The sequence below is a fragment of the Peromyscus californicus genome, unplaced genomic scaffold (assembly GCF_007827085.1).
Source record: "Peromyscus californicus insignis strain IS unplaced genomic scaffold, ASM782708v3 Scaffold_13__1_contigs__length_99412109, whole genome shotgun sequence".
In the NCBI taxonomy this organism is placed as follows: domain Eukaryota; kingdom Metazoa; phylum Chordata; class Mammalia; order Rodentia; family Cricetidae; genus Peromyscus; species Peromyscus californicus.
In genome coordinates, this window is record NW_026294424.1 from 14,615,638 (window position 1) to 14,628,044 (window position 12,407).

At 44.3% G+C, this 12,407-nt stretch overlaps 1 protein-coding gene across 4 annotated transcripts in view; it reads right to left on the reverse strand.

Moving 5' to 3' along the window:
- Positions 1 to 12,407, reverse strand: part of Ddc (dopa decarboxylase) — an 80,970-nt gene that overhangs the window by 10,527 nt on the left and 58,036 nt on the right. For all 4 annotated transcript variants that reach the window (XM_052734524.1, XM_052734526.1, XM_052734525.1 and 1 more), the window contains 3 exons: positions 10,662 to 10,729; positions 4,398 to 4,474; positions 162 to 181 (listed from right to left, as the gene is read on the reverse strand). In XM_052734524.1, coding sequence (XP_052590484.1) covers positions 162 to 181; positions 4,398 to 4,474; positions 10,662 to 10,729 — 165 coding nt within the window. The remainder of the gene's footprint in view (positions 1 to 161; positions 182 to 4,397; positions 4,475 to 10,661; positions 10,730 to 12,407) is intronic.

Genomic DNA, 12,407 nt, shown 5'->3' on the forward strand with positions numbered 1-12,407 from the left:
GGGCAGTTTACTGCCAAGTCACCTAATATGTCTACTAGAGCACATTCAGGATGTGCCTCCTGTAGACTCCTGCTCAGGAGGTGGGGTCAGCAGCAACCACAGTAGGAAGCCCCTGGCACTTTGTTCAGTTTGGATTACAATGGACAAAACCACCTACTTACCCTGTAGTCAGTGATGAGTCCTGAAGAAAAAAAAGACAAAGAAAGGCCATTAGAGAGAGAGAGAGATGTTACAAATGATGTCTTCTGGGACAGACATGAAACTACCCAAGAACTGGCTAGGGCTGTGCTTTTTTTGTGGCTCATTCAAGGTAACAGATTCAAGGCAAGTCCCTGAGAGCAGGATGGCCAGGACACATTTGGAAGGCTGAATTATTAATGGCGCTGGTGATACAGAAAATGATTCAAATAATAAGCAGTGTGTGTGTGTGCGTGTGCGCACACACGCGCGCGGGGGGGGGGGGTTGGGGGGCGCAGTTTTCATCTCCATGTTCAAGGATGTTGGCTGGCATCTGGCACAGAACAGCGGCTCTATGAATACACTCTGAGTCAAGCTCCTCATCCTGGACTCAGTGTCCCCACATTGGTTATGAAAAGGCTGTTTTGCACTCTGGTGTCCTCTGGTGCCTAGGACCCTAGTTCCCAGGACAGTGTGAAGAAGAAGGCCAAGTGAGGAGTCACAAACCAGAGTTTCTAGAGTGTCCTGGACAGAGAGACTAGGGGAAAGCGCTGAGATGCTGTGCAGTTGGGCACAAATAGGGAGTCAGGCACCTTGGAAATCTCTTCCATGAACACAAGCCAGGCAAAGCATGCTACAGCTTATAAGGGTCCCTGAAGCAACAGCCACGGCAGCATGGTTATTTCTAATATACCCAACATGCACTGCACAGGAGGGTACACATTCTATTTACAGGGCATCTAAAGTCGTTAACTTGACTTCCATCTGGCCTCAGGAATGTCTAGGTCTTTTTTCAACTAGGATCAAAGCGGCAGTGTTGGGGACATGCATAACAGTCTCAGCCTATCTTTTGAATAACTCTGAGACAGAGCTTGCAGTTTATACAGGGTCCTCAACTCCCATCCCACACTCTGACCTTTTCTTTGGAACACCTTGCCAGCAACGGAGCTCTTCAACAAACCCGATGGCAGTGGCGTGGTGTCAAAAATAACCCGATAGTGACTCACAAAGGCCCAAGGTACCTGGTAATAACTACATGACTCATAAGTGAAAATGAATGGATGACATTTCCTCCTTTGAGTGTGTATGTCTGAGCCATCTGATAGAGCAGCACTGGCTGCATTCAGCTACTTTAATAAGTTGTTGTGTGAAACCAGAGGAAATTGAAAAGGTAGTTCTGCCAGATGAGTCATCTATCAAGGGTCATCCACCCGCCGTGGGTTAGTGGCTGCCGTGTGGACTGCACAGAATTAGAACATTTCCTCATTGCAGGAGACACAGTGAAAGGGTACAACCGTGGGCTTGGAGGAGAAGGATTTAGACATGGTCACTTCTGGAGCTAGAGGAGAACAGGAGTGAAAATCTGCCTCGTCGTGAGTCTGTTTCACTGGGGATGAGTGAGGACTGGCCTCAACACCTGAGCTCCCTGTACAATCACTTAGTGCTAGCAGAAGCAATGACCAACTACGGCTGTATACACATTGTGGACTAATTAATGTGTCTTACATACCTACTACATCTTTAAACCCTCATAATTTAATTTGGTGTGGGCAGTTTTTAAATGGAACATTAAAGCAATAAAATCAGGCAATGCTTATAACTGTGAGAAATACAATATATTGACAATTGTAGTTTAAATGGCAAATGCCTCCCATGGGCTCATATATTTGAACACTTGGTCCCCATCTGGCGGTGGCGTTTGGAGGGATTATAGAACTTCTGGGCCAGTGTGATGGCACATGCCTTTAATCCAAGTACTCCGGAGGCAGAGCCAGGTGGATCTCTGTGAGTTCGAGGCCAGATCCAGGACAGGCACCAAAACTACATTGAGAAACCCTGTTTCAAAAAACCAAAAAAAAAAAAAAAAAAAAAAAAAAAAAAAAAAAAAAAAAAGAAAAGAAAAGAAAAGAAAGAAAGAAAAAAGAACCTTTGGGAGGTAGAGCCTTCCTTGCTGGAGGGAGTACATCACTGGGGGGCAGGCTTTGAGGGTTTATAGCTTTGCCCCACTTCCTGCTCTCACTCACTCTGCTTCCTGTATGGATGAAAATGTGACCAGCTAGCTTTCAGTTCCTGTTGAGCCTTGCCTATAATCATGCCTTTTTCTCACCATCACAGACTCTAATCCCACTGGAACTGTAAGCCAAAATTAACCCTTTTCCCTTCTAAGTTGCTTTTGTTCGTGATATTTTATCATATCAGTAACAGAAAAGTGACTAATACAGACATATTTGCATTGGGAAGGTTGAGTTAGGAAATCTAGTTCAGCATCGGCTCTTTTCTACTTTGCAAAATAGGTCTTTATTAACACAGATTATATCTGAAAAGCCTACTTCATGAGAGCAATCATTCCCCCCCTTTCATCAGCAGAAGTAGGCATTTTCTGTTACATAAAAATCTCAGGCTGCAGATGCAGGCTCAATTGGTAGAGTGTTTACCTAGCATGCAGGAAAGCCTGGATTTGATGCCCAGAATCATAAACTGGGTGTGGTGGCACATTTCTGTTATCCCAACTCTAGGAGGCGTAGAGACAAGACAATCAGACATTTGAGGTCATCACCCATGGCAACACAGTTGAGTAGAACTACTTGTCAGAGAAATCTGGAATTCCACTCTCTTGGTGCCCCTCAGACCCAAGCCTACATTGACTCATGATTTTGTACCAGGTGCTGTGGCCTACAAAGAAGGATAATAGGCACATAGAATGTAGTACTTCATGTTTTGTAAAAATTCAGCTGCATATACCAGGGTTTGATGAGGCACTGGCAGAATTCCCCCCCCTACCCCCCATCTCTTTGTCCCAGAGAAAGCTCTGTCAGTACTGTAGGCCCTGCTTTAATTCCAGTAGATCCTGGTCTGCAGTGGTGCCTTTGGGAGATAATTTGGAGCCTTAAGAGGTGGGGCCTATTGGGGTGCTCTTAGATCACTGGGGATGTGCATTCAAAATAAATTATGATAGCCCACCAGTTTTCTCTTCCCTTTCTCCCCCTCTCCTCCCCACCTCTGGCTTATGAATATGCCACAATGTGAGCACTTGTTTTACTACATGATGTGTTTATCTGATTATTCTTTAATAATAAAAACTCAAGAGTTAGATATTGGGGTAAGAAACTGAATGATAAGAGAAGCTGTGGAGAAGTGATCAGAGATCTCTCTTTCTCTGTCTCTCTCTGTGTCTCTCTCTCTGTCTCTGTCTCTGTCTCTCTCTCTCTCTCTCTCTCATTCCTCCATCCAAAAGGCCCCAGATGCTCTCTAAGTTCCACCCTACTACTTTCGGTGTCTCTCTTTCTGTCCTCAGTCCTCCAAAATCTATACGGTTAATTTTGGTCAGCTAGTTGCTAGCTCTGCCCTCTGATTCAAAGCAGATTTTATTGGCCGTCTGGAGAGCGTCAGAATGTGATCAAAACATCACACAACAACTACATGCTCCTGCCATGATCTGCTTCTCTCAACAAAGGCCCAAATCTATGGGGCTGCCCCATCTCGGATTGAGCCTCTAGAAATATGAGTTAAGTGCCTCAGGCATCTCATGGTCGTAACAGGAGGCTCACTTATACAGTCATCGTGGCTCAAACACCTCATTGTGTCTGCTTTCTGCCGTGGTCTCTGGAAAGGACATGGATAAATTAGAGGCCACCCCTGGAACTGTGGGCTTCCTGCTATGGCTTCTGAGAGACGTCTGTGTGCAGGCTCACACTACGGGCTCACTGCATGCTTGTCCTCTTCCTCATCAGTCTGTGCAGACACCGAGTCTCCTTAACTATCATTTCATCAGCGCCAGGCACAGAACACAGATCGACCACCAAACGCAGAAGTGTGCATTAGCGCAGCAGCCCTACCTAAGTTTTTCTTCATATTTTCCTTCTCTACCCAGCTTTCTTCCTTTCCTTCTTTTTTTTTCTTCTTCTTCTTCTTCATGGTATTGATGGATGTTGTGGAAATCTTTTTCAGAAAGACATCAGCAGAGTCAGTATTATAAGTGTTTTCGGGCTTAGAAGATGTGCCTGGACCTGTCCTGAGCTTCTGCCCTTGTTCCCACTTTGTGTAACTCAGGCTCTTGATGCTTCAGGGGTAAAAAGGAGCCTCTGCTAGAGAAATTCAGCCACTGCCCTCCACTCAGCACAGCACAGGAGGAATTGTGAGGGTAATTGGTAAAACTGCCGATGCCGCCCTCAAAAAAACAAAACCCTGGACAAACAGCAGAAGTGGACAGGCCTGCTCACCTGAGTCCTGGTGACTATGCTTCAGATAAATAGGGTCCATTTTAAAGGCTCCTGTTAAGTCGGTTCTCTTTTTCACCCTGATAGGAGAGAACAAAAGATAAGGCTTCTAAATCCCAGGGGGAATAAAGATAGCCTAAAGAGTCATTTGCACCCTCCCTTTGCCTATCAGACTATTAAGAAAACCCGATTGGAATTTCCCCAGGAATCTCATGCTGGGGAAAAGGAAAAGACTGGAAGCCAGAGCCAGCCAGAGGGTAACTTGTCTCCCAGAAACAGGTTTTACCCAGTTCTGAGGACTTGTCAGGCCACTTTTGCAGGAGACAGTGGAGCCAGGGTAATGATGGGCTAGACCACACATTGACCAGGACTGCTTAGTTATGCACATCCTTTGCTCTTTAGTTAAATCTGATTTCCATGTCAGCACCCAAAAAATGTGGATGAAAGCGTCGCTGGGCCTCTTTATTTGCTTCTCTTCCTACCATGGCCGCACTGAAGAAGTCTTTCTCTTCTTTTCTTTCTTTTTTTTTTCTTCTATTTATCATTATTATGCCTCTTAATTGGTATATTGAGAGTAGGTAGGCAAATCTAGCTTGTAAGAGCTGCCAGGGCTCTGACCCTAACAACTCAGGGAGCACACCTTGCTGGACAGTTAGCGCCACACTGGGCCCTACACTCTACGGGCTTCCATGGTTTCACATTTTGTATGGAACCTTTGATTTCCAACCATTGGTAGCTTTTCACTGTGGCTTTCTGCGTGTTAATTTCAGCCCTATTTTTTTTTTTTTTTTTTTTTTTACTTTTCTGCTACTGGTGATCAAGTGCAGGGCCTCGTTCATTCTAAGCAAGCGCTCTAACACAGATAGCCACACTACAAGCCCATCACTGTGATCCTCATTTGCATTTGTGATAATTGATGGGGCTGGTTACTTTCTACTAAGAGGCCTTGTGCTGGACACTGCATGTAAGTTACACACACACACACACACACACACACACACACACACACACTAAATAAATAAACAAGCGAAAAAATAAATTAGTCTTTAAAAAGAAATACTAACTTAGAGTGGGGCACAGTGACGCGTGGCTTTGGTTTTGTCCTGCAGAGGTATTGAATTTTACCTAATGTGTGTTCTGAACCTGAGAGAAAGACTCTGTTTCTCGTTTTTCTTGAACATGAAAAACGACATTTTCAAACCTTCCAACGTTCTAACACACACATATCTGGAATACAAACATTCTGGCCCACTAAACTATTTTGTTAAGCATCACTGTGTTTTACCGTGTCTGACTCAGAATTCAAACTTTTGAGTTTGTGGGTTATCCTGTGTTTTTCTTTCTGGGCTTCTCACCTGTTTTTGGAATGAAGCTGAGACTAACTTGATGACATAAGAGAAACTTGCTGTTCCCTGTGAACTACATTTGTGCTTAGACTGACACCTCCCCCCCGCTCCCCCCCCCCCCACAGACCGCAGAAGGAATGAATTTGACTGTTTTACAGACATAGTGTACGAGTTTTCTATTTATTCTTAAGTCCGTTTTGGGGGGCGGAAAAAGTTTTTGTAGGAGCGTATGTGGAGTTGTGGATGCTCTCGACATGACCTGATCATATTCCTCTCTTAGTTTTTAACATCTCCGAAGCATTTGCAACTATTTTACAGTCTACCACAACTGATCGCCGTGCACAGCTTTCTTTACTTCCTCGTTTATGGCGCTGGGGAATGAATCCAGGCCCTCCAGCAAACTGACGGGAGGAGCCGACACTGAGCTAGGTTCCAGCCCTTCTTTAATTTTTATTCTTCGTTCCCAAATCCTTTCTCTAACTAGACAGAATAGTGACCAAATATCTGGCTTTGCTGATCCTCTCTGCAGCTCTGATCTGAAAGGGATGTTAAGGTCTGAACAGATCATCTCATACTTTCTTCCATATGAAGGAGTCAAAGTACCCAATGAACGGTAAAAAGTGTATGAACAAAATAATGAATTCATTAAGAAACGTGTTTACTGTGCTTGTGAGGAGGCCTCCATTTTCCTGTCCATTTCAATATTTAAAGACGTCAACCAGAGTGTTTATGTTACCTTCTGGGCAAGCTGTTGGCGAAATCTCATTAAACAAAAGAGAGACACTCCTGTTTTAAAGATTGCAAACGGAGCACAAAGAAAGAAAGAAAAAAAACCCACCCCAAACCGAACTACATTTGTTTCTTGTTTTAGTCAAATCTTAAAACATATCTGTAAAAAATGATTAACTTGGGACTGCTGACCTGTGTCACGTTTTGCAGGGTCTGAGGGTCAGCCACCTCAGAACTCTGGTGTGTGTTTACAGGTCTCCTGACTGCCTGTGCTCTATTTTGACAGGGCAGATCACATTACTGCAATGATATCAGGACTAGCAAAAGATTTCTTTCTATTTAGCAGATAGATGTTCAGGACAGTGCAAAAGACCATTGAAAAAGTTCTCGGATTTCATCATCTGAGTAACTCCCTGTCACCGCCGTACAAGGCGCCATCCTCCCCTAAAGCCCTCTGCAAACATTCAGAGGGCACCCCCCACCCCCAGCATGCTCCACAGAACCCCTCGGTGAAGGCAGCTGGGCAGAGAAAGACAGGATGGGGATGTTATGTCTAGCTAGTGACCTTTTGCCTTTAGGCTGTACTTTCTGGGCTAAAACTCAGGGCCTTTTGTAGTGCTCGGAGAGAAAACACAGTCAATAACTGTTTGAACGAAAGTTGAAACAGAATGGATGCCTAAGTCTGGCCCCCCTTCACCAAAACACAGCCTCTTTCTTTCTTCAGCTTCTTCTGTGCACATGATGAATGGCCCCACTCGGCTCCCTGTGCACATCTCTGCCTGGGTCTGTGAAATACGTGCTGTTTCCTGTGTCTGCTCTTAGAAGGCATGCCACGAAGTGCAGGATTCTGCCTTACTCTTTACTGGGTCCTGCGTTTGAAGACACCAGTCCCCCAGCCCTGATACAGATCACTATGTGCCCTTTCACAAGAGAAAAACAACCCCCTCCCCACCGCCCCCAGCTCTACCTATCTCTTTATCTCTCTTTCTGAAGGAATCTGGTTTGTTGCACAAGCTGGTTTCAAACTCCAGGCCTAAAGTAAATCCCTTATCTCAACTTCCTGAGGAGCTGAGACCGTAGGTGCATGCCTCCACGTATTTCTGGATTAAGCCTTAAACTCTAGCTTCCTTGCCTGTAAAACAGGGAGGCAATTCCTAACCCGCAGAGCTATTGAGAGGCCGAGATAAGCTGTGAAGTGCTAGAGAAATAAGCCCGCATGCTCAGAAGGTAAAATTCTTATTCAAAGCACCCTGATTGTAGTGAATGTCTGGCATGGGGCTGTTTGTGGCCTTTGTCACTTGTAGCAAGGGCCAGAGAAGAGGAGAGGAATTCTGTCCATGCAGCCTGAGAACGCAGATGTGTGCTGCTTCTCGGCAAAAATCTGTTGCCAGCACCTAACTTGCCACAGCCCTTCTTCAAGGCAAGGTCTGCCATGAGCAACTGTGAACCTTGCTTTTCTGGGAGCCTCATGCTTGACGGGGGTTGCTGGCTAGTAGGGCTGTGTTGAACCTGGAAGCATGTGCCCTGCCCAGGGCTGCTCAGCTCTCACCCACCCTAACTCTGAGAATGACATTTTTGAAAAGAAACACATGTCGTCTATCCAACCACCCGTTTTAAAATGTAGTAGCTTATTTGAAACAAACTCAAAGCCATCTCCCAGCAAGATAAACTGCAACTCTTTCAACCAAATCTGAGCTAGGCATTGTGTCCACCCTACCTCAGGGCCTTTGCACCCACTTTTCAGCCCCTGCCTGTCCTTGCCCTACTCAGAGGTCTGGTCAAATGTCACTTCCCCAAAGGGCCTTCTCCTGACCTCCCTATCATAAATAATCTATCAGTGAATGAAAGAGCCAATTCATGGGGTCCTGGGCACTTTTTCCTCCTCATGTCAGCTCCCAGGCCCTCTGGACACTCCTCACCCAAATGTCTTTCCCCAAGCATTTCCCTGACAGGCTCTTAATCACAGACGCTGACGCCGCCATTACCCACATTTTATGTACGGTCACCGGCTACTTGATCTAGTTTTTTTTTTTTTTTTTTTTTTTTTTTTAGGTTTTTCGAGACAGGGTTTCTCTGTGCAGCTTTGCGCCTTTCCTGGATCTCGCTCTCTAGACCAGGCTGGCCTCGAACTCACAAAGATCCGCCTGCCTCTGCCTCCCGAGTGCTGGGATTAAAGGCGTGCGCCACCACCGCCCGGCGATCTAGTTTTTTTTAAACTTACACCAGTTATTATTTTATTTCCTGGCACTCCATGGCTAAGAGCACTAGAGTATAAAATAATTTTGTCCTTGTTTTAATTTCATAATGCTCAGATTAAAATGCAACTGTATTTGAACTATGAATTTTCTTTTAGCAGCTCTCTGAATGTTGAGTCTGAATCTTGAGGTAATTAGGAGTTGTCAAAAGACTTCAAGATTATTAGGTCACAGTGGTGCAATTTTAATTAATGGAATTACTGAATACCTCTTATAAAAGATCCTAGACAACTCTCTCACCCCTTCCATGTGGACATATTAAGAAGGAATCGTCTGTGAGGAAATGCACCCTAATCTGACATACTGAGTCTACCATGGGTGGCCTTAATCTTAGACTTTCAACCTCCACAACTGTGCGAAATAAATTTCTGTTAGTAATCTACTGAGCCTGTGGTATTTCATTAGAGCAACATGAATCTACTAACACACCTGTGATGGTTTGGATAAATGGACCTCCAAAGGTCCATAAGAGCCTGGTCCCCAACCTGTGGCAATATTTGGAGTTGATAGATCCTCCCAGAGAGGAGGCCGAGTTGGAAATCTTCCAATGTCAAGCTGTGCTCTTTAAAGAAATCATAGGAACCAGGTCCTTCCTATCTCTTGGGTGTCTTGGCTGGTTGTGGAGCAAGCAGTTTCTACACCCATGTGTTTCCTCCATGATATGATGTCTCACCACAAGCCACAGATATTGGAACCTGTTGACCATAGACTGAAATCTCTGAAACTGTAAACCCAAATGTTTGTCTCCTTTTTAAGTTGATTCTCTTCAGTATTTTGTTGTAGTGACAGAAAGCAGGATAGCTCAATGGGTAGAGGTGCTCCCATACAGGTCCGGCAACCTGAGTTCAACCCTCAGATCCCACAAGATGGCAGGAAATGGGCCAACTCCTGAGTGTTGCTCTCTGACTTCTACACACATTCCAAGGCTTGTGCATGCCTGTATACACACACACACACACACACACACACACACACACACACACGCACCATACACTAAAATTAATAAATAAAATTTGTAGAATATTATTAAAATTTTAAAATTTTAGGTGAAAAGACTGTGACAAAAATGAATTTAATTTTTATAGCAGTTAAAGGACTACAGATATGCTAGAAAGACAATTATTGCTAGATATGCTAGAAAAAACTGATTATTTGGTGAACGGGGGGATCTGACACTACTTAAAACAAGTGAGAGGTGTGCTCCTTCCTGTTTTAAGGAATTTTGCAAAGCAAGCATATTGAAAACATTAACCTTACCTACTACACAAAATTCAAACAAAGGCTTCCCCCCTGGTTCTATGAGTAATCAATTTCTCACTCTGATTTTTTTTATTTTTTAAAAGCAAGTTTCTAGTGTCCCTACATCATCCTGAGACATTATTTCTTAAAACATCATTATGTGCTACAATATTATTTGATTTTTAAACTTATTTTTCTTGCTTAAATATAGCCAACATGATTACTGCACTGTTGCTAAGACTTTCCAGAGTGTTTTTAAAGACATGGTTCTTTTATTTGTCTTTAGCAAGTACTTTTAAGCATTTAGATTGTTTAAACTTAGAGTTAGTCTGAGAGACTGACGATAAAGCTAAGGATAAATACACAGAAGCAAAATAATTACATATAAGTGCTGAAGTCCCCTTAGATTTGTTGTCTGCTCAGGAGCGATAAGTCAAAAGGCAGGTCGGCTGTCTCCACTCTTCCCTCAAGCTAATCTGTTGCAACAATACATTCTAGATAAAAGTTTACAGCCGGAGTGTGATTGAGCAAGAATTCCAGCAGTGGTTCTGAAATGGAAGTGACTGATGAGCTGAGTGATTAGATTTGTTTTTTCTGCTCTCACCCAGGCCCTGGATGTGTTCTGGCAGGTAGGCCTCCATCTCTGCAGAGCAAGGGTCACCGCGGGCAGCTAGTATCTGAACAACAAAGAAACTTACCACATGGCAGAGCAGTCAAAATTCACCAAAAGCCACTTGTGGGGATTAAAGTTAAAGGAATCTGCAAACTGCAGAGGAATAAGAATAACAAAAAGAAAACAGTTTAGTCACAGCTCCTTAGGGATAAAGCAAGAGCCTGTGCATTCTAAAAGTTCACATTCTACATTACGCACACTAATAGCACACAAGATTCCCCATGGGAGAGCTCAAAACACTGGAAATCCAGAATATTTAATTTATAAGTACTATGTCCAGAAAATACAGATAGGGTCTGCAAATACTTTATGCACGTCGCTCCTTCAACTTCCCGAACTAGCAAAGTTCTCAGAATATATGTAAAAATCACGAGGACAAGAAAGAGAAAAGTCTCATAACTCATCGGCAGTGATTAGAAACTCCCTCTTTTATTTAACTGAAGGTTCTTTTGCCAGCATGGCAACAACATCGTACTTTCCATGTACCTAAGGGTTTTCTTTTTCAGTTTTACAGATGATGTGTAAGTTCACTGAATTCCCGACAGTTACAGCTTTCTTGGCTGGGGGATCAGATAACAGCTGCAGCTTTACCGACCATGTTTTCAGGGAGAAAATAGGTTTCAACTACCAACAGCAGCTGAGGGCTCCTGGGTTTCAGCTCTGCACTCACAAATCCAAGAGCCTCACAAAGGCTGCTTTCTGCCTTTTTCTAAATGCGGGCCCTGGCTTCCCATGTGACTGATGAGTGGCAACGAGTCCGAGTCCGTCTGAATGTCAGGGATTTGGCCTCAGAGCTCAATTTAGATGGAAGCGAGGCTCAGTCTAGCCCGATTTCCTAAAGGGACATTTTTCAAACTTCCCAAGGCTTTGGGGTTGCTCCTCTTTATTTAATTCCAGGGACCCTCACTGAGGAGGGAGCAAAGTCCTAAGGGGCCTGATTGGTGTCAGTGATAGACATGGGGCCAGCCAAGCAAGCTTCCATATGGACCCAAGCTGGAGGTGCCGATTCATTTCCTCCCAGGTTTCAGAAAAAGTAATTTTGAGAAGGAGACAGGAAATTACAGCAAGTTTCATTTGTTGATAAAAGGAAACAAAAGGCTAAAGAGGAGCATTGTTTGCTGGGGATTTTATTAGTTCCCTCCGCTGGGGCTGATCTGTTTAAACTTCTTTCATTACGGTACAGTGATATTTTCCTCCCGCTGACAGAGAGGACGGCCCTTATCTGCAAGGGTCGGGCCACAGCAGGATATTGCGGCCGCTTATCTGACCACGGAGCAGCCAAGCCCTCAGCCAGGCAAGGAGAGAGCGGTACCACTAATGGAGGAAAAATTGCAGCGACTCCTTGTCCCTGTGAGTGCCGTGAATGCTGTCTGCTGTTGATAGGATCTGGCTGCGGTGCCCATCGCTGTGGTGGTCTGTCTGTCCCGCACCTCTCTGTGAAAGGTGAAACTCTTGAGTTGTCAGTTCAGGCCAGAGAAGAGCACTGGTAGATGAGGAAACCCTAAACCGGATACCTGGACTCAGCAGCCTCCAGCCTAGGCCTGACTACGGGGAAGGAGACCTTGGCCCTTCTTCCCTCCACTAGGACAAATGGGTGGGGTGTTCCTTGTCTAAAACGCTTCTTTATGTTTAAAAGTATTTGCACATGCAGAGTGAAATAAATTAGCCGTTGGACCCAAACCTAAACATGAAATATAAATGTTCAAAGATTACAGCTTGGAGGTAATTTTACTCAGTGTTTTTTAAAAGTTCTATGTATGAAATAAAGTTT